At 39.0% G+C, this 20,666-nt stretch overlaps 1 protein-coding gene across 5 annotated transcripts in view; it reads left to right on the top strand.

Moving 5' to 3' along the window:
- Window positions 1–20,666, top strand: part of JADE3 (jade family PHD finger 3) — a 64,613-nt gene that overhangs the window by 29,810 nt on the left and 14,137 nt on the right. For all 5 annotated transcript variants that reach the window (XM_068182643.1, XM_068182645.1, XM_068182648.1 and 2 more), the window contains 5 exons: window positions 2,125–2,184; window positions 3,317–3,399; window positions 13,976–14,133; window positions 16,020–16,210; window positions 18,347–18,558. In XM_068182643.1, the coding sequence (XP_068038744.1) occupies window positions 2,125–2,184; window positions 3,317–3,399; window positions 13,976–14,133; window positions 16,020–16,210; window positions 18,347–18,558 (704 nt within the window). The remainder of the gene's footprint in view (window positions 1–2,124; window positions 2,185–3,316; window positions 3,400–13,975; window positions 14,134–16,019; window positions 16,211–18,346; window positions 18,559–20,666) is intronic.

Genomic DNA, 20,666 nt, shown 5'->3' with positions numbered 1-20,666 from the left:
CCAAGGTCTTCTAACATGCCTGATGGTCTTTAAGCCAGGAGGTGAAACCTGCCAGCAGATAAGTTGTCATGGGCAGAATCTGTGTTTTTTAGCCCCTTGCGTACTCCAAGGTGCTGGGTTTGGCCTGGAGTGCAAGCTCTCAAATGGGCAGTACAGTTTTATTTGCTCTTGATTAAAATCCATGCCTTTAAATTTTGCAAGTTGCCAATATGAAAGTAATCTTCCAGACCTGCCTTCACTACCCTGCAGCAAACTTCAAACCTGGTGCACCAAAAACATGTACAAAGACAAGTCCTTCTGACCCAAGTGCCTTCAACATGTCAAACAGCTTTTGTCCAAGAGCTTCATGGAAGTTTCTTCATCTGTACAAGCTACCTTATATTGCTTGCTGGAAGCAAAGCCCTATGATGTTTTGAGTATTTAATTTTTGATGTCACTCTTTTCTTGGACGCTGGTCTGCACATATAGCATGACTGCTTTGTCTCCTCTATGTTGCCTGAGCTGTGAGAAGGCGAATTAATGTGAAATTATTTATGTAATGGGATTTTATACCTTGCTTAAGTGATGACACAAATGACCTTTGTCCTGTGTGTTTCTGTCTTCCCCCCAGGTTAAATACCTGACTCAGAAATTCTGTTATCTGCTTTCTTGATGACTGGAAGCATCACTTCCTTTGTCAGCTTTCAGGAGTGTGGACAATGTCTTTTTTTTTATAACAGGTTGAAAGGATCGATTTAAACTTCGAGTGATCACTGCATTTAAATTCAGTAAACTCACTCTCTTAAATACAAAGACTGCTGTAATTTTCCACTAAATTAAACACTTGTGCTGCAAACAATTCAATTTCAATCTCTTCAAAGCCTTTGGGCAGGCTTCTCTTATCTGGAGATCTTGTTTATCCCGTGGTATTTGGATAATCTCAAGACCCATTGTACAGTAACTAATGTGGAGTGCTTATCAAATGGGATATTCAGCTGTGTTGGTTTTTTTTAATGGCATGTGGTTATGTTTAAGCAATGAAGCTGCTTACACTTCAGGTGTAGCCAAGCTGGCACTTAGAGTACTGCAGACATTTCAGGTTCAGCTATCTGTAACCTACTTGAGCATATTTTCTGCTTAAAAACAAGCAAAAAAAGATAGAGTTCTTGTATATTCCTGCAGAATAACTTTTTACTTATTTTCTTTATTGATTTTCTCATTCAATCCATTACAAACATAGGGGTGATTTTTATTTACTGCTATTAATTGTAAACTGTTATTGAACCTTAGTTAATAAATGTAACGTTGAATATTATAGAGTGGCAGGACTAATAAGATACATATGGATTTTTCTTGGCACTTGTTTAAAGTATATAGCTGATAACTGTTTTGATTTTTCTTTCATTAAGTAGAGGTGCAGAAAGTTCTTCTTCCCCTCTTTCTCTGTTGCATTACATGTTCAAAAATGAATTTTGAAAAGTTCAAAACCTTTTTTTAATGCAATTAGTGCAGTGCCACTGAAGTGTTTCTCAGTGATTCTCTTGTTCACTTCTCAGACTTCTGAAAACCACATTGCTTGTGAAATAAATGGTGATCAGATTACTTAAATGGCATCAGTCACTGTTCTATGAGTGTCGCTATTTAAAATCTGCCTTTTGCTTTGCATGGATGCCTTAAGGTTTCTTTGTGTTTTGTTTGTTTAGATTTTTTTAAGGTGCGTTACATTTCTAAATCCTTGCCTTGCTGTGCATCCACCTTGTTTCCTGGCCTCCACCCGTCTCTCAGCTAGCTACTGCCACCATGGCAACTCTTCCTCCAGCTGAACAGATGGGACATTGAGTGGAGCAGTGCACCGCTCATGCCCTGCCGGGAATCAGCTGGCGGGTTCACTTCTTTTTGCAAAATGAAAAGCAGGCTCTGCCCAGCAGAGGCAGGCTGGTTTTGGGGATGCTCAGTGTCACAAATAGTACCGTGATCTAATAGTTGCTTGCAGAAATAAAACATAGTGACTGAACTGGGATTACTTGTATGCCTGTGACCTCTTCAGAGGAGCCTTTGCCTTTAGTTTGAAGAACTTGGCGTCAACCAGCAGCCGGGGATTTTCTAGTAGAACCGATGTCATCAACTTGGTTTTTTTCTTTTTAGGATGCGTCAGGATGAAACGCCACAGGCATCTAAGCACCAGTGACAGTTCAGACAATGAGAGTAAGTAATACCTGCTAATTTTTCTTTGGTCTATCACCCCCTTGTGGTTTCCCTCTGTGGTTTGAAGGCAAACCGTTTTACCTCTTAAAATTTCAAAGAAAATGTTTCTTGATTGATTTCTTTGTGTATTTGTGGTCTTTGGTGTTCTGAATCACGTTACTGGAGGAAAATAAGGCAAAGGATCTTATAAGGGGAGTTTTGAGTATACTTACAATTTCAAGAGAAACTTGTATATCTTTCTCATTCATAGTTGGCAAGAAGAAATCTGTAAATCAAGAGAAATTTTACTGCCCATGGTTCAATTTTGATTATTTTTAAAAAAAGAATCCCGTTGTGTCATGGTATACAGAGCTTCAACATTAAAACAGTTGGGGGTGGCAAGTTACTTGAGCATTAATGTGTTAGAATTATAATCAGTATATTGATTGTTGTGCTATCTCATACTGATTCTCGATCTACTCCACTTGAGTCTGTTCAACAGCGTAGTAAAGTTACACTTTAAGAGTTTCTTGGCAGACATCCACCTGAATATCTTCCCATTTTATCTGCAAGAAACCCAAAACAGAAACCCCTGTGTTGCAGGGTCTTGTTTGTTTCTTATTAACCTGTGCCCATATAGTAGCTCTATATATAATAATGATTCATTGTCATATTCACTGCAAGTGATTGATGTATCCTCTGCTGAAATAACATTTTGCCAGAAATATCTAAGATATCACACTATGGGTTTTTTGCATCTCTCGTTAGCACATTTTAGTATCATTGCTTTGTTCTTCAGGGTTTTTTTTTTTTTTTGAGCATTTTCAAGCTCTGTTTTACTCTTCTTTCCACTTTGTTTGAAGGGAACTAAATGAAATAAAGCAGTCTGTCTGCTTGTTTCTGTTTACTCATGCTTGTATTGGGCAGAGCAGAGTGTACCCATAAACTTGGTGTGCTGTGGTTTTATAAAGAACGAGTAGAACAGGAGGAGCTGAAATTAAGCCTACAGACTGCCTAACAGGTTTTTTTTGCCCACATCTTGTCAAAAAATTATAATTCAAGCAATTGGAGTGCCTTGTTTCACTGGAAAAATTAAATGAATTGAAATTGAGCCATAATGATCCTTTTTTATTTCTTCTTTTTTTTCTAACAGGTCCTTCCACTTCCTTTTCTTCTTGTTCTAAATACAGGAGCAAGTCAAAAACACCAGCAAATGAACAAAAGAAGCCTGCTGAGGTAAGAACTGGGTTGGTCACTGGTAGTTTTCTTTCATACAGTTTTCATGTTTCTAAGCCTTGAAGAATGAGCTATGAATCTAGTGCTGGTGAGTCCTTTTGTCACCTGTCAAATTCTTTGGGAACCCTCCTTTTCCTCACCATGTGAGTATTGTAGGAACTCTGATGTTTGATGGACCAAAATGACTTAGGGCATTTGCAGATAGTAACATGGAGTTTGCCCTTTCCCTGGAATTCTGATATCATTTTGAAATTGGCAAAAGCTGGTCCGGTCTTACGATTTGAGAGCATAGCACAGAAAAGTGGTTCATATGTATGTTTTTGGGAAGGATACTGTCTTTCTGCTTCAGGATGAAACAGTGGGACACTCAAGTGGGTAGGATATGTATGTGCAGTGTTTGCTACTTTGTTACTCTTGGCTTTTTACTGCCAATGTAGCTTCTTTATTTACTCTGCCATCTCCACTTGTTAGAACCTCAACGCTTACCACCACTGTCACTGGAGCTGTACTGACCTATTTAATAAATTGACATTTATGCACAATCCAGTACCCAAAGCCATCCTCTTGGTCATTCCACTGGTAGCCCCTCTTAGTGGAAGATTTGTTGGCTGCCTTCTCCAGATTTTATGCTTGCTTTCTTAAGGCCTGAAGTCAGATACTAACTGCAAATTTGAGAAGTATTTCTTGTAGCTAATTCCCCTTACTTGTTATCACATTGCCTCTGAATGAGTCCTTCAGAATTTTAGTATGACTGCTGAAAAAAGACTGACAAACCCCACTTTATTTCTCCAGAATTTAAAGTTATTTACTACACCAGCAGGTTTTTACGTGAGTGGTTGCTGCTGTGCAAGGTTGTGTGAAATATATAGATTGTGCTCCTATAGCTTAAGCTATTCAGCAAACATACTTTGTGCTTCTATTCTAAATGCTGCTAACTAGGTGGGTTTGGTGGGGTAAGAACAAGGTAAATGATACAGAATGTGTCATTTCTTTGGAAGCTTAGTTCTTACTGAAAGTCAATTCAAGAAAACTCACTTCTAAAAGAAAATGCAAAAACAAGTTCAAAAAAATAAAATTGGCTAGAACAAACTAGCTACATAGTGTTTTGTTTGCAGCCACCAAGAAGGTTAAGAAAAATCCACTAAGCTTTTTGCCTTTAAGATGATGTTATGAGGATTATGGTTCTGTAAGAATTTAAATCTTAGAGCAGCTTGTGGCTGTTGAGGTCTTGTAAGTGTTGTTCATGTGTGCCTAGGCAGCAGCTCTGTTACCAGTCAAGCTGTGCAAATGGGAGCTGAAGCACATATATTGCCAGGCTTGGTGCTGTTTCAGATACACCTCGGTGCTAGTCCCTTACTAATCCCTTCTTTCCCTTACCAAGGGATTGGTAAGGGACCAATCATCCAGTCATCCAGCCCAGCCATTCAATTTTATTCTTCTATCTCTCCATCATAGGGATTGCCCTATTACAGCCTTCTTTGAGTTTGCTCCATTCTTTCTCTATGTGCATATGTACATTAAAACAATAATTATGAAGATGTGGTCCAGCTATGTAGCATACAAGTTTTCTGTTTACATAGCTTCTAGGAATTCAAACAAGCAGTGTTTTCAGTTCCTTCTTTTGAGATCATCATTTCTGCCTTTTACCAGTTCTGAGGTAAAATCTTGATTCCTTTAGTGCTTGAAAATAGGAAATTTTGGAGAACAAAATCTGGAATGTAGACTTGAAATTTCGTAAGTCTATTTCATAATGTAATCCTTCTAGTAAAACTGGAATCTCTTTGTCATATTTGTTTTAAGATTCTCCTCCTGGGGGAAAAAAAAAAGAAGAAAAAAAAAAGGAAAGAAGTCCCAAACTTTAGAACATATCTGCTTTGGAAATAGTGTCCTGAGTATAATATTTAAAAGATCCCTGAAACAAATAAAGTTCTCCTGGAAAGGGAGTGGAAGGGAAGGTGACAGCAGTACTGTACCTCTTGTGCATAAGACTTGTGGCTAGTCTTTGCTTTGCTTTGGTTCCACTAAAAGCAAGCACTCCCTCCAACCCTGTGAAAAGCATATGCTGGGAAGTGTATTATACAAAATGCTTTTGTCAGCAGAGCATTGAAATTGATTATTTATGCATCAAGTGGTGACAGGGGAGCAAAGAAAATACTGAAAAGGGATCCCACTACATATCTAATATCTATTAGATAGAAATTTAAATTTTCAGGCTGACAGCATCTCTTTAGCAAGGCTTCTCTGTAACAAGTTGGCATTGCTCTCCTTTCATTCACCTCTGCTTGCCAGGCAGCAGGCTGTTTCTTGAGTTAGTGATGCAGAAAATGTAGAAGGTCAAAGCTATAAATAGTTGTTTGGGAATATTTTTGTTCACAGTCTTCATACATTAATTTTTTTTCATGCCAGTAAGCCTTGGTTTTTCAAATCAATTGCATGTGAATACATATGCTTTCTTCCCCTTCCTCTGCTATCACCAGCCCAACCTGAGTACCTGGGTTTTCTCTAAATAAAAGCTTGGGTTTGATGCTCCAATAAGCAGGTAGTGAGTATATGTCCAGTTCAGGACTTATCTAAATATGCCGGTGTCCTCTGAGGTTGCCTGTAAGAAGTGATGAGTGGCTGCATCTGAGGACTGCTTGAATTGCCTTCCAGGTGCTTTAGAATCCAGGTGGGTTTGGGAATGGCCTCAGTGGAGCGAGGTCATCTGGAGTTCCTGCCAGGCCAAGAGGTGTTGTGACACAGTGCAAATCAAAGCCCATTTCCAGAGCCTGTATCAATCCAGAAGGGATTGATCGATGTTACTGGCTTGGACCTGGTTTCAACTTACTCCAGTCTTCTCCTTGGAGAAGAAGGTGAGAACAAGGGAAGCCTGTTATGATGCTTCTTCAGACCATGGTGCTTCTGTAGGTAATGTCAAAAGCAGGGCTGTGTCTCTTTCTTGCTGCTGGTCTTCTGGATTACAGTCTATCACAAACTACTGAAATGGTGACTTAAAAATTCTGTTATCCAATTAGCTTTAGCATTTACTGTGAATAAATAAGCTGTGTTGAGATTAGAGGCACCCTGGTAATTCAAAGTCATAGCTGGTTTGGAGACTTTTATGATGATGTCGGCCACATACCATTTGTGGTGTTGCCCCTCAGTGGATTTAAACTAGACAGGAGAGACTCACAGCCTTCTGCATTGGGCTGTGTGGGAGCAGCAGGGTAGGAGACATTTGGATGTCTGGCTCAGCATGAAGCCTGTACTTGGCAGTTTCCTGTCTCCATGAAAGCTGAGGCAGAAAATGATGGCAGAGTAGTGGGAATCATTTTTGCAGGGAAAATGCATTAGCTGGACTGGCCTGTATGACTGACCATGTCTTTTCCCTTATGCTTGTGGGGTCACAAAAGAGCCTAAGAGATCTTTATGACACTCAAATCTATGTCTATCTTTTTTCAATCCTGTCTCCTCCTTGAAAGTGCAAAGAAGTTAACTTAACGTTGTACTTTTTTTTTTAAACTCCTTCCGTATAACATGGTAATATTTTACTTCTTTTTGCAAATAGGGTTTTGAATCTCACAGCAGGAGTAGTTTTTAATCCCTCATTGCTGATTGTGACAGCTGTATTACCATGTGAAATGCAGCTTATCTTCCAAAACTAAATGGTCTGCATTCATTACTTGGGTACATGAAACTCTTTTTAGTGGCATTTAACTGCCACATAAATCGTAGGTCTTGATCCTGAGAAGCAGCCTGTAAGACTAGTATCTTGGCAGCAAATGGACTCCTTTTGCAGTTTGGAAGTGCATTATTTTGTTCTGTGACTGAATGGGCAACATGGTTAAACTATATTGCTTTGCGTGCACCATGTGTAATATGAGACTGCCACTTTTATGTGCATGCTTACCTTAAAAAATTCTGAATTATCTGAGACGTGTGCAGGCTTCTCAAGACGCATGTGTTATCCATGAGCTACTTTTTAGCCTGCTTGGGTTAGTTGATTTAAAAAAAATGTAAGGCTGGAGGTGCAAACCCATCAGTTACTTCTATGATAGCTTTTTTTTTCCTTTGAGATACTGTCTCAGGCTATTTGAAATCTTTAGGAAGAGGTGACCCAAATGCAGAAAGGTGTGGAAGAGCTTGCTTGTGAAAAAGCTGAGCTATTTTACCTTTAAAGTGAATGAGCAGGCATTACAGTAAAGTGAGAATGGGTTGGAAACAGCAGAGCTAGTCCTGCCTGTCCTTGTGATGGAAGAGCTGGACAGAAAAGGCAGCCATGAGCATTGAAAAATGAAGCCAAAACTTAGAAAATCTGTAGCAATTGAAAGGATATCATTTTCATGCAATTAGACTGGGAAGCTCATCTGCTACAGGAAGTTGTTGAGACTGAGAATTAAACAAGATTAAAAAAGGAATTGGACAGATGATAGCAAGTACAGATTTTTTTAAAATATCTGTATAAATTAGTACCACTTTAAAATTGATTGTTAGGATTAACCCCAAAATCCAAAGCTTATGTCTGATTAGCAACCAGAAGGAAACTTGACATGTTCTTGCACATTCTTCTGGCTCATGAGATACCTTCAGAGACATGATGTTAGGTAGCACTGATTTAGTATCCAATTTCCTGGCCTTTCCTATACATGCTTGTAAAAGGAGGCTAGGAAGAATCATGGCTGCTTAAATGAAAAGTACAATATTTAATTTGCTTGAGCTCTGGATAATTCATTAAAATAGTTTTAGAGAGTAGGGGGTTTTGACATCAGGATTTACTGCCTTGCTTGTCCAAATTGTGTGGATGTTTGAGAGCTACAAATTTATTTCTACACGTATTCCTATCACTATCATTTTTAACATTTTAAGTTTCTCAGTCTAGTTGGTATATGTGCCTGGAACTGTAGTTTCATTTGCACTTGAAATTTATGTTGCCTTTTATTTACTTTGCTGCCAAAAATCCCACAACCAACCAAAACCCAAAGCAAACCTGCTTTAAGTTTCTACACTTCTCTATAAGGCAAGTTTCTTAGTTCAGCAACTTCATGCCCAGGTTGCAATGTATTAGCAAGAAAAATTCTACATGCCCAGGTTGCAATGTATTAGCAAGAAAAATTCTACCTTTCCAGGATAGGGTCACCAAATTCTGTTCTTGGAGCTTCATCCCCTGTAAATGGGCAGTCTTTTGCACATACTGTCAAATATCTGTGCAAAGGTAAACTATGCTCAGATACTTTGTGGCTGTATTACACTTGTAATAAGTCATATTAGAATTTAAATTTTGATTTATTATTTATGTGGTGATTTTAGGTGTAAACCTGCTACTTCGTGTGTTTGCTGAGGGCCTGTTCTTGAGAGCTACAATAGTAGAGTAAGCCTGAATGCTTGGGGGTGCTTATGGGAATAAAAGTTACTAGATCCTTTCAAAGGAGAATAAAGTAAATTATTTGACCCTCAACATGATGGAAAAACTCTTGTGTAATTTACATTTCACATAAACTCAGGAGTTTGACAATAGAATTTTAAACTTGGCCTTTGAGATGGACTGGGAGAGGCACCAAAAATCTAGGAAAATGCTAGTTGTTGTCTGGTTAGAGAGGATGCTGGCCCTCATTCCATGCTGTTTGCTGTAAAAGATCTAATACACTTTTGCAGGGAAGTCAGGACAGAATAGTTCCCTTCTGCTTTTTAAAAAAATCATAGCTCTGTGTTTTTGAGCAGTGTGTCTCCTGACTCCCCAGGTGATGGGTGTGATGAAAAGCCCGAGTTGCTGAGTTCTGCTGGGTGCAGGGGAAGTCTCACCACTGAAGCAATTACATGCAATCCAGCATAAAGTGGCCTTTGATTGTATCAGGAGCAGTTGACCCACAATTTACTTAAGCCTTGGAGGTGTGGTTCCCAGTCATGGCCTAGATGCCTGTGACAAGTGATTTACCCATGCTGGGAGTTTGTAAGCAGTTGATCAAAGTACCTGAAAGCACGAGAAAGTCACAAGAAGAAGTATTGACTTACATTTCATTTTTAAGAGATGACACAATCCATTTATTTTTCCTCACACATGCATTTGGGCAAGACATGGTGAATGAGCAGTAGCTTACACAAGGATATTGGAAAAGGTATTTCACTCATTTTTTTCTTTTCTTAATGTGGTTTTAAGTTTGCAGTGGTCATGAGCAGAAGGTGCCTGGCAGTCTGTGCAGATCTGGTATTTGAATTGTTCATCAAAGGTGGCGTTTGTAGAAGGCCATTTTATTGTCAAGACCATTCTCTGTTTTCAATGCTAGTATTTTACTGTAATTCTCTATAACATTATTGCATTATTTATGTTCTCCCTGATATCTTTAATGGATAAGGATACTTCATGCAAAATTGTATTCTTTGTTTCAAAGCCTGATTTATTCAGAATAAGCACAGAAGGGTCCAGTGAAGAAGATTATATATTGCATTTCCATGGAGTGCTTCCAGAAGGAGTTTGGGTTCAAATCATAGGTGGCTTTTGGTGGAGCATTTTAAAATAAATTCTAAGAAGTTAATTTTTCTTGGACATACTCTTCTAACATAATTTCCAAATAGGACTCAGGAGTCTGAAAAACAAATACAATGTACAAAGTATCTTTGATATCATTGTTTCTTGGTGTAGTAGTGCTTTGGGGGAGCAGAGCGTCCATATTCCACAGGACTTTTTATAGAATTTAGCTTTTAAAGGCTTTATAGATGGCAATGTGTCTGCAGAGCTGACTGGGAGGTTCTCATTTCCTCACCAAAAGCAGGCAGACTTCTACTGCAGAGCAAAGCACTAATACTGACCTGTCTTGGTTTCAGTGAGGGTAAAGCAAGCTCATTTCTTCTCAAGAGCTGTTGCAGTGATGTGTTTTGGATTTGGAATTGATAGAGTGTTGATAACATTGTGATGCTTTGGTTATTTGGTAATTATCCCAAATCAAGGACTCTTCTTTTACATGTCTCATGCTCTGTCAGGGAGGAGGTATGCAATAAGAAATAAACTACAAAACGAGAAAGACTGCGAGGGAGCATAACTGGGACAGGTGACCCATACTGACCAAAGGGATATTCCACACCACAGAACTGTTACATAAACTGGGGGAGTTACCCAGAAGGGGAGCTGATCTGGATTTGGGAAGCTGGGTCTGGCATTGGTCAGTGGCTGGTGAGCAACTGTATTGTGCATAACTTGTTCGAGTTTTTCCTTTTTATTATCATTATTGTTATTATTATTTACCATTATTATTGTATTTTACTTTATTTTCAATTATTAAACTGTTCGTATCTTAACATACAAATTTTAGTTTGATTCTACTCCCCATTCCACTGGGTTTGGGGGGGAAGACAGGGGGGTTGAGCAAGCAGCTGAGTAGTGTTTCATTTCTAGCTGGGCTTAAGACCACAACAAGACTAAAGAACAAGGTCTTTTTTTCTACATTTAAGCTCCAGTTCTAAAGCATGAAATATGTAATAGAAGTTCTCAATGAAGTGGTAATGATTAGATTATGAGACAATGATTACATAAGCAGACATATTTCATTGATGTAATTTACTCAAAGTGCTGCACTGTTGATGGTTGAAGCTAAAAATTCCTAGCAGCAAAATGCAATTTTAAGTTCAGACCTAGCAGTCTTGCATGGTAAGGCTAAAACTCATTTGTACTTTCATGCTCTCTTTGCTAAAAATTATTTTTAAAAAAATCCCACTGACACACAGTAACTACTGTAGAATGCTCTAAATGGTGGGGAGTGGAGAGTTTCCCACTTCTGTGTAGCTCTGGGAGCTGCACTTGGTTATAGCTCAGCTCTGCAAGACCTTCTGTTCTGTGCTAAAGACATTTGCCACCAGCTGAGTCTGGTTGTGAGGAGTGATGTTTCTGAATGGGAATACCTTATAAGCCTGGGCTAGGCATGCTCATTTTTCAGGTATTTTCAATATGTATGATATTACAGATGATGTTAAGATAAAGTTGAGGGCTTGTCCTTTATATAAGGTAAGAAGTAGAACTGCTTTGGGGTGATTGAAAGATTGACCACTGAGCATCATGGGCTAACTGGAAATGCAGGTGGTTCTTGCCAAGAGGGGAGAGTGTGTGCTGTGGAGCAGACTAGCTGTTGTTTTCTGGACACAGTTAGTAAAGGAGCAGCATTTATTTGTTTCTCAAATAAATGTTTGAAAGAAACAGCCAGGAAGAGAAGCTGGCTATCTAAATCCTGAAGGCATGTGTGCTGCTCCTTGTGTAGATGGCTTAGTTCATGGCCTTGAGGCTGACTGCTGAAGTAGAATTTACTTGATTTGTCAGAAAACTCCCTTTGGGTCCCCTGAGTGTTTTGGTTTACTTCCACGATGGAAGTACAGACTGAGTATTCTCATACGTTGCCCTCTGAGAGTATTTTACTGTTGGATGACCCTGCTTTGCCACACGTGAAGAAATGAAGAATGGCTAGAGCTAAAGATGGTAATGATTCCAAGTGTCTGCAAGAAATCCTCAATTGCACTGTTAATCACAAGTACGAACAGGCAATTCTTAGGAAGTCTTAGCTGAGTTTTGGAGTCCCTTAAGGTTTCAACAGTTATCTTTTTTTGATTAAATTTTTGACCTTCAGTGGTACCTGTACTGTAGCCTGTAGGAATCTGAAGCAGAGAACTTTATGTTGTGGCATGGTGATGGTGTGGGTCAGTACTTACAGCAGTCAAAAGAAATCCCAAAGAAGTTCATGCTCCAGGGGGTTTGTGCTCTAAAAATACAGATATGGTTTACATACATAATGCATGATCAGAAGATTTGCTGCTAAGCAATGTAGTTAGAATACTGATGCCTTTAATAGCATTTTTCATCTAGTGGTTAAGAAATAGCACGTTTGATAGGAAATACTTCACTTTTATATTCTGTCAGTTGCTTAAAAGGTAGTTAGTAAAGCACTTACCTCAGATAAGATTTGAGAAATATATTTTCTGGTAATTAAAGCAGTCATTGCACTTCCCCTGTATCATACTTTTCCCTTCCAGTGTTCTTTGGAATTGTGCCCTGTTAGTGTTTCTCATAATTCTGGCTCTGTACCTGTAACACAGAAAACTAAAATGGCTTTTAAGTGGCATAAATAATTTTACATTTTATTTTGGTGTGTACATATAGTGCTTGGGAAAAAAAAATGGATGCTTGCTGTCTCAATGCTTTCACTCTTGACATTCAGATTTTAATACAGGCCTGTTAGGTACCTGAAGAGTTTTATACAGAAGGCAGCAGTGAACAGTCTGTTCTGAACCAAGGCAGGTAACACATTAATAGGAAATACAAGACCCTTGAGTCTGTGGGTTTGAGTACCCTCGGTCAGCTTGCTCTCCTGGCCACGCATCTGAGATGCAGTTCTAGAACATAATGAAGTAATGCTAATGTTCTAGGTCACCAGCAGCTATTTCAATACCTGTTTAGCACAGAGACTTTTGAAGTAATATTTACTTGATGATTTCCAAGACCAGCTGAGAATTTTTGCAGTAGGCATAACCAGTCTGGTACTGTCAAATTGAACAGGGTACATGAAGATATTGGGCTCTGAGATTGTTTATGACTCTTCTGGTTATAAAACTGAATTGGTGAGAAGAGAGTTCAACCTGTCACAGCTTTCTGCAGGGATATATTCCATGTCATTCTATTGCCCTTTGAGGATTTGATTTCTTATTACAATAATACAGTTAATTAGTTGCAATGTCTCCCTAAAACCAAGTCACAGTTACTGTTTTGCTTTACTGAACATTAAGCTGGTGCGGTGTAGCAGTGGAGGAGAAAACCCACAGAGGGTTTTCTCTTTATTTAAATTGTAGGCACCTGCAGTTGACAGATATTGACATTAAGTAAGCTTTGAGATGACTGATAATCATGTTTACATGCTTGTAAAAATTTAACTCTCTGGAGCCAAGTGTTATGGCTGGAGATTTGCCGCTATGGTTTGCTTTGTATGAGGGTGGCGTTTCGTGGTATAGGTTTGCTGAAGGATGCTGAGGCCGGTTATTGTCCATCACTGCTTACACAGAGCAACACAGGTCTTGTGTTCTAGCAAAGGCAGCTGTTCATCTTCGATCTCGGAGATCCCAACCAATAAAACTTCAAGTGGTTTTAATAAATGAGCAAGTGCCTATCCATCAGTTTTGCCATGGCAACTGTTTGTGGCCCCTGATGAATATGACAGTTTAAAGTAGCTGAACTGAGTGAAAGAAAAGAATATCCTACCTTGTGTCTAAGTTAGGATACAACCTACAGGCTGACAATAAGCTGATTGAAAATATGGTGAGGAGTGTTTAATCAGATGCAGGCTTTCTTTCTCCTCTCTCTGGTTACCTGTAAAAACCTTCTTCCTTCTGGTTAGCCTTCGGGCAGCAGCATGGTTTTGAATTAGCGTAAACTTCTTATCATACTGTATCTAATGCACTAGAAGTTAATAATCTAGGTAGTTTCAAATTGATTTGTTTGTGTTGATACTCTTTAAAAAAATTATCAATGTATATGCACTGTTTCAGTGTAGATAAGAAAAATACCTGCCACGTTCTTTAACGCAATGCTCGTTCTCAAATGCGTCTTTGCGCTCTGTGTTTCCTGCAGGTGTTCCGCAAGGATCTCATTAGTGCCATGAAACTCCCAGATTCTCACCATGTCAACCCTGATGAGTATTACATCTTTGCGGACACATGGAAACAGGAATGGGAGAAAGGGGTTCAGGTTCCAGCCAGTCCAGAAACTATTCCGCAGCCTTCTCTCAGGTATTGGTGATCAGACATGGATCATGTGCGCAAAATGGCAACTCAGAGAAGATGGTCTCTCAAAACCAAGTTGTCTAAGTGCAGTCAGCTTTTCTCTGTTGGTATGTTTAAATCTTCAGTGTAGCAGCTTTCAGACATGTTCTTAAACCACACGAGTGCCAATTTGGAAAACATTTCTGTGGTGCTTCAGTCCAGATCTCATTCTGTCTGCGCGCTGTTACAGTGTCTACATTGTGAGTGTAAAGAGATCTTTTTTCTTGAGGCACATGGTGCTATGGATTAAAAGCTGTTTTTTATTTGAGCATGGGGAGTTGAATAAATTAAAAATAAACCCATATCTTATGCATATTACTCGAAAGGTTTCCCTACCCTGCATGATGATACAGAGCACTAGGCCTACAGTAATCACAGATACCTGATAAAATTACTCATTTGTTTTTATAATCTCATTTTGGTTATTCTCAATGTTTTAACCTTTTCTGCCTTCTCTCACCACAGTTGGCTGTTTAACATTATAGAAGTTCAGTGATCTCAGGTTTTGAAGATAGATAAAGAATCTTCTGTTCTCTCACACTGTGTTTAGACTAGGGAAACATAGCACTGTAGTCCTGCAACCCTTCCTGGTGGAAACAAAGCATGTTTCAACAAAGAAAGGTTAATGCCAGTGTGGTCTTCAAGATGAAGATAAATTTAATTGTCTGGTGAAAGTGCTAAGTCAGCATAATTAAATTTCCACTGGTGCTATTGTCAGTACCAAGTTATTAAAAATAAGTATATAGCAGCTCATACCAGCAGTATTATATTAGAGGGAAAAAATGCTATAGATTTGGCTGGAACAGAGAAAAGAAAAGCTGACAAGGGAATTAGAGGAAAAAATGAGCAGGGTGAAGGGGGATGGAGAATGGCAGAAGGACGTTACTTGTGCTAACATTGATAATCCACATTGTCCAGTTAGAATTATTTGGGTTACAGCTTGACAGCTGCCTCCTCCTTCTTTGCTGTCTTATTTTCCAGAGTTTTTATATTTTCCTTGTCCTGTGGAGGGTGAACTCCAGAAAGCATGTAGAGCTGCTCATGCATGGCACTGTTCCATTCTGTATCTCTCTGGCTTCCTTCCACATGTAGGGCTTTTTGCATTGAATTCAGAGAAAGATTGAACTTTATCTAGTTAAGATTATTCTTTCCATTCCAAAATCAAACCAATTAAACACAGAGTTTTATCTCTGAAAATACTTGAAAGAAACAACAGAAAGAAACAACAGAAGGAACACAGATCTTTTTCTCAGTTGCGTCTTGGATGACTTTTCCCCTTTACATTTTTGCTTGGCATCAGAATGTTTTTTGCATAACAAAAATAATGTATTTGTGATGTGGATAAGGTGTCATTTACAAACTGAGGGACAACTGAGTATCCCAAATGGAGAGCAAAGATTTTTCCACCACACACACAGACACTACAGTAGAATTACTACAGTAAGCTTTCGTGAAAAAGCTGGTGTTTTCAAGAGATCAGTTGGCAAGATTTCCTTATATCATTTAGGAAGAATATAGGACAACGATTGTATTGGTTTTATTCATAATACTTTCTGTGGGTTTCAGAAACAGTAGCTTTGTCATGTCAGTAGCATTTGTTAAATTGAAGTCAAATGGACAGGCTTACATTTTTTTAAAGGGTTCTGTATATGTAATAAACCTTGGAACATTTTGGGTGAAAAAATGACATTTAGAGAATCCTGTCTCCTTAGGCTGACTGTACTTACTGGCTAGTTTAAAATCTGTGAAACCCCAGCTTTCTTTGCGCTTACAGCAAATATATTGTCTTTCAAGGGTGGGTCTTAAAAAGATGTAAGTATTTCTTTTTTTTTTTTTTTTCTTTTCACTCACAGGGTTGTAGCAGAAAAGGTAAAAGAAGTACTGTATACACGACCCAGGAAATACATCCACTGTTCCAGCCAAGAACCCACAGAACCAGGTTACATCAACATTTTGGAACTAGCAGAATCTGTGTGTCGCTATGACTTGGATGACATGGACATCTTTTGGCTCCAGGAGCTAAATGAAGAGCTTACAGAAATGGGTAATTCCACAACATGTTCTCCTTTTAAAAGCTGCACTTAATTTCTGCTGTTTGAGTTGTAGTCTGCTGTGTAAGGTCTCTGAAAGATTGCTGAATGAGAATTGAATGGAAGTGCTAAGAGAAGCAGGAGCTAAAAAAGTAATTACTTTCTTGATCTGTTAATGTTTTATATTTTACCTGTTGTGTCTAAAAATTTCTTGACGTCCAAAATCATCTGCAACTTCTGTAGACTGAGGCAGGAGAGAAAAAGCCCACACCAGGTGGAATTCATTTTAGGACTTCAAAAGTTAAAGAGTTTATGTAGGGAAAGCAGATATTTCCATTTCTTGAACTTGGAACATACCTACAAATTCAGAGTTCTGAGGAACTTGCATGCTGGGTTCTCAACAGAGTAATTAAGTTTCACACGTTAGCCCATTCCAAATCAGCTAAGTAAACTTTCTTTTGCCATGTAAGTTGTGGGTATAGAGGTCTATGAGCAGGAGTGAACTGTGGAAAATAATATTGGAATTATCACTGGAAGAACTGAATTGTGATGGAATAGCCTGTGTGGCTAGTATTCTTCCGTGGGTGGTTGTAGATCCTTTAGGAAGGACAGGTTGGCATCTCCTGTATTTTCTGTTAATAAAATAAGAAGTACCTACAGAGAAGTGACAATCAATGGCAGTATTGTCTGTAACAGCAATGAAATAGTGGTGACTGAGATCCAGAGGGGAGTGAGGAGGGGAAGTAGTTTTTCTGGTCCTGGACTTCAGGACAGCATGTTTCTATTTAAGTAACTAGGTGGGATGTGGGAGGCAGCTCTGAAGCGTGGAATTACTGAAGAGAGCTAGCAGGACTTCAAGAACACTGTCCTCCAAGCACAAGAAAGTTCCAATTATACATTCAGGAAAATGAGCAGATGTGCTGGGAGACTGGTTTGGTGAAGTAGGGAGTTCATGACTGAGCTCCAGTGCCAAAGGATGCATATAAGTAGAAGCAAGGACAGTAACTTCCCAGGCATACAGGAATGCAATAAGCAAAAGCTGTTAGCTTTTCAAGGAGGCAGATATACATCCATGGAGATTTTCAAGATATGACTACATGTATCCCTTGAGCAACAACCTTTTTGGATTTCCTATTCCCTGCTAGGAGCCCGGGCAGGGGCTGAAGCCCTCTGTAGGACTTTTCCCACCTGAATGATTTGGTAATTCTTTTAATTCAGGCAATGAGAAAGTATCAGGGCATGAGAGAGAACACTTTAACTCTCCCTGTTTCTTGTTTGTAACAAGGAATCAAAATTAGTAGCCTTAGTTAAAATATTAGCCTCTGCAATTAATGTTACATGAATATCCCAACATTTGAAGGCCTGAGTAAATCATAAGCTGTGAACATCATGATCATTTTTGAGAAAGGATTTTGATGACATACAATGTGGAGATGTAACTGTGAACGTCATGGGGTTTCTAATGCAGTGCATGTCCTGAAGCTGCAAGCTGAGGGCCAATCTCATAGCAAATACTTTTAAAGTGGTCCTGCTTATGCTAAGTTTGATTAGTGGTGAGTATAGATAGCGTGTGTAGTGTTCACGTGAACAGATAGTATGTATTGCAACAGTATATTTATCTACTCTTTTATTTTTTAAAAAACATCCGAAAAATAAAACCACTTTTCATAATCATCATGTTTTGATCACTTAATCACAATGGACTTAGAGCTACTGGGTGGTGCAACTTTCATCATAAGATAGGAAGTATTCTTGATAAGTTTTATTTCCTAGGGCACTAGTTTTCAGAAGAACACAGTGTGTGATTTTTGGATTTCATTAGTATTTAGTAAAATTACAGAGGTGCAGGAAGGGTTGTATGAGAGCAGCCAGCAGTTACAGCTACTGTGGTCTTTTATGCTGCAGTGTTTTCTTCCAGGTGCAGCCTTGTGGTTTGTGTAAAATTTTTACTCAAGTAGTAGTTCTGCTTGTATTTATAAAACAATGTTACAATTAGTCTGTGAGTGAAAAATCTTGTCTATTTTTATTTTATTTTTAGATGCTGTGTCTACTGCATTAGTCGGTAGAAGTTGTCTTTTTTTCTCCTCCTGCTTCTCTGACTCAGAAGCATCTGACTGTCCTCTAATTGCCCTTCCCTTTCTCTGTTGTAGGTTGTGGGCTCCTGGATGAAAACACAATGGAAAAGACAATTGAAGTGCTGGAGCGGCACTGTCATGAGAATATGAATCACGCCATCGAGACCGAAGAAGGGTTGGGTATCGAATATGATGAGGACGTCATCTGTGATGTGTGCCGGTCCCCGGACAGTGAGGATGGGAACGACATGGTGTTCTGTGACAAGTGTAACATTTGTGTCCATCAGGTTCGTGCCTGCAGAAATGTTGACACTCTCCTGTGGTTTAAGTTTACCCAGGCAAATGTGGAATTTGAATGGATGTTAAATGCTAAGTGGAGGACTTTGCAGTTTTCTGCATATGAAGGGTGGCGTGATACTGAGGTGAATTTTTGGACTATAACAATTACAGTGGATTAAGGGGCCTAGCATAGTTAATAAGTGGACAGCTACAGTCTAACAGGAGTGCAGAGTGTGTTTTTGGGACGTGCAATTATTTCCTCTGTGACTGTAAATAATTGTTCCCCCTATTACTAAATCTGCTTTTGAAGATAAACAGGACAGGAAATACTGGCTTGCCTGTTTGTGAGAAATCTAAAGATCATTTTTTCAGAGCTTTTTTTTGCCTTTATTGAATACTTATTTAGTCAGATATAGACTGTCCAAATTTAGCCATCTGGAACCATATGTAGGCACTTTAATAGAGTGATCTTTTTCAGAAGCCATCAGCACCTGCAAAAATCATGGTCTCAGTCTGAATGGTGCTCATGTTTATAGTGTTTCAGATGTAGTCAAGACTCTACACTGCCTGAGCTCAGCATAGTCAGGTAAAGGTATCCTTATAATCAGAAAAGGGTATGAATCCTGTGGCTTTTGTGCATCCTATTCTGGAAGGCAGTTTTGCTACAAATTGAAAGGAGACCAAGAAAGTTGGGGTTTGTTTTGTTTGTTGTTGTTTTTTTTTTTTTTTTTTAATGCATTTTTGTACTGACTGCAAGTAATATTTGGAAAACATACCTGACTGAAAAAAAGACCCGTCACCTCCCTGCTCACAGTGGGCTGGCTTCTAGTCCGTGTGTGAAGCAGCCTGTGAGCCTGAGCTGGCAGTAAGGTGGCCAGTGGCAGGAATATGGCTGGCAGCTGGGCTGCCTGCTTCAGTCATTGCTTGTGCCTACTAAGGAGTAATGATGGGTTTGCAGTCAGAGGCTCGTGGTTGTCTGCTGACAGCTGAGCTTGAGTTGATGGTCTGCTGCCTTCTTGCCCCTCACTCTTCCCTGTGCTGGGAAACAAACTGGAGAGTGTGTCTGGGCTAGAGTGAATCCTAACTATAACAGGGCTAGAGCAAATCCTAACTGTAACAATAACTTGCTTCATTTTTAATCTGGATCAGCTTTGGTTCAACAAGTAGCCTCAGGTCTATTAATCATCACAAGTTTGGAGGTGGAGGGGAGGAGGAGTGTGAGAAAATTCCTCCTTCATGGTACCCTGTTGTGCTGGCTCAAACACGTTGTGAAATTACTGTTTTAGTAGTCTAGGCATCCTTCGCTTATCAGTTAAAATTAGAAAATAGTTTCAGTCCATTTCCAACACCCTAGATATGGTCTTAGATGTAATGCCACTTCTGCTCTAGTAACAGAAAGAATTCTGGTGGGAATATGCCACAGAAGAGGAAAAGAACACTTGTAAAATTTGGACTGCAGCTCCCCCTGTTGGGCTTTTACAGGAGTTGGCACATCAAAAAAAAACATTTAGGTTGGTCAGTCTTGCCGCATTTAATTCAGGAAAGTCCCCCTCCCTACAAGCTTGACATAAATTTGCAGTGTTTTATGATACTGTTTAATATTAAATACTGAGATCTTGTAAGCAGAAGACTGGAAAGGCAAGTATGGGAAATTTATAGTAGTTTTAATCTGAAAGAATGGTTACAACTAATGATCCTATTCTTGTGAGTCTTTTAATGTTATCATTACCAGAGATAGTGTTAGAAATTATGAAATTTCCTGTGATATTCACCCTTTTGATAAAACTTTTATTTGGAGTGACTGCATGAAATGAGACCTCCGTGGCAGCCAGTGATTTCAGATATGCTCAGCTTCATGGAGGTAGGGGCGATATGTATGTACAGCAGGGTCCACCATTGGCTCCATTAAGAACCATGGGGAATTTGAATTAGAAATTAAACTATCTATTTTCCTTTTTTTAATTTTAATTCTTAAACCTAGCAAAACTTAAGGAATCTCTCATTTTCCATGTGGTTAAGTACAATGCTTGGGAAGTAGGTGTAAACCCTAACATCTTATAATTCCAGTATATGCTGTGATTTTTGTTGCAATATTATATAAATATTTAAAGAAAAA

Source organism: Anomalospiza imberbis, chromosome 2 (genome assembly GCF_031753505.1).
Source record: "Anomalospiza imberbis isolate Cuckoo-Finch-1a 21T00152 chromosome 2, ASM3175350v1, whole genome shotgun sequence".
Classification (NCBI taxonomy): domain Eukaryota; kingdom Metazoa; phylum Chordata; class Aves; order Passeriformes; family Viduidae; genus Anomalospiza; species Anomalospiza imberbis.
This window is presented reverse-complemented; position numbering and strand designations above follow the sequence as displayed.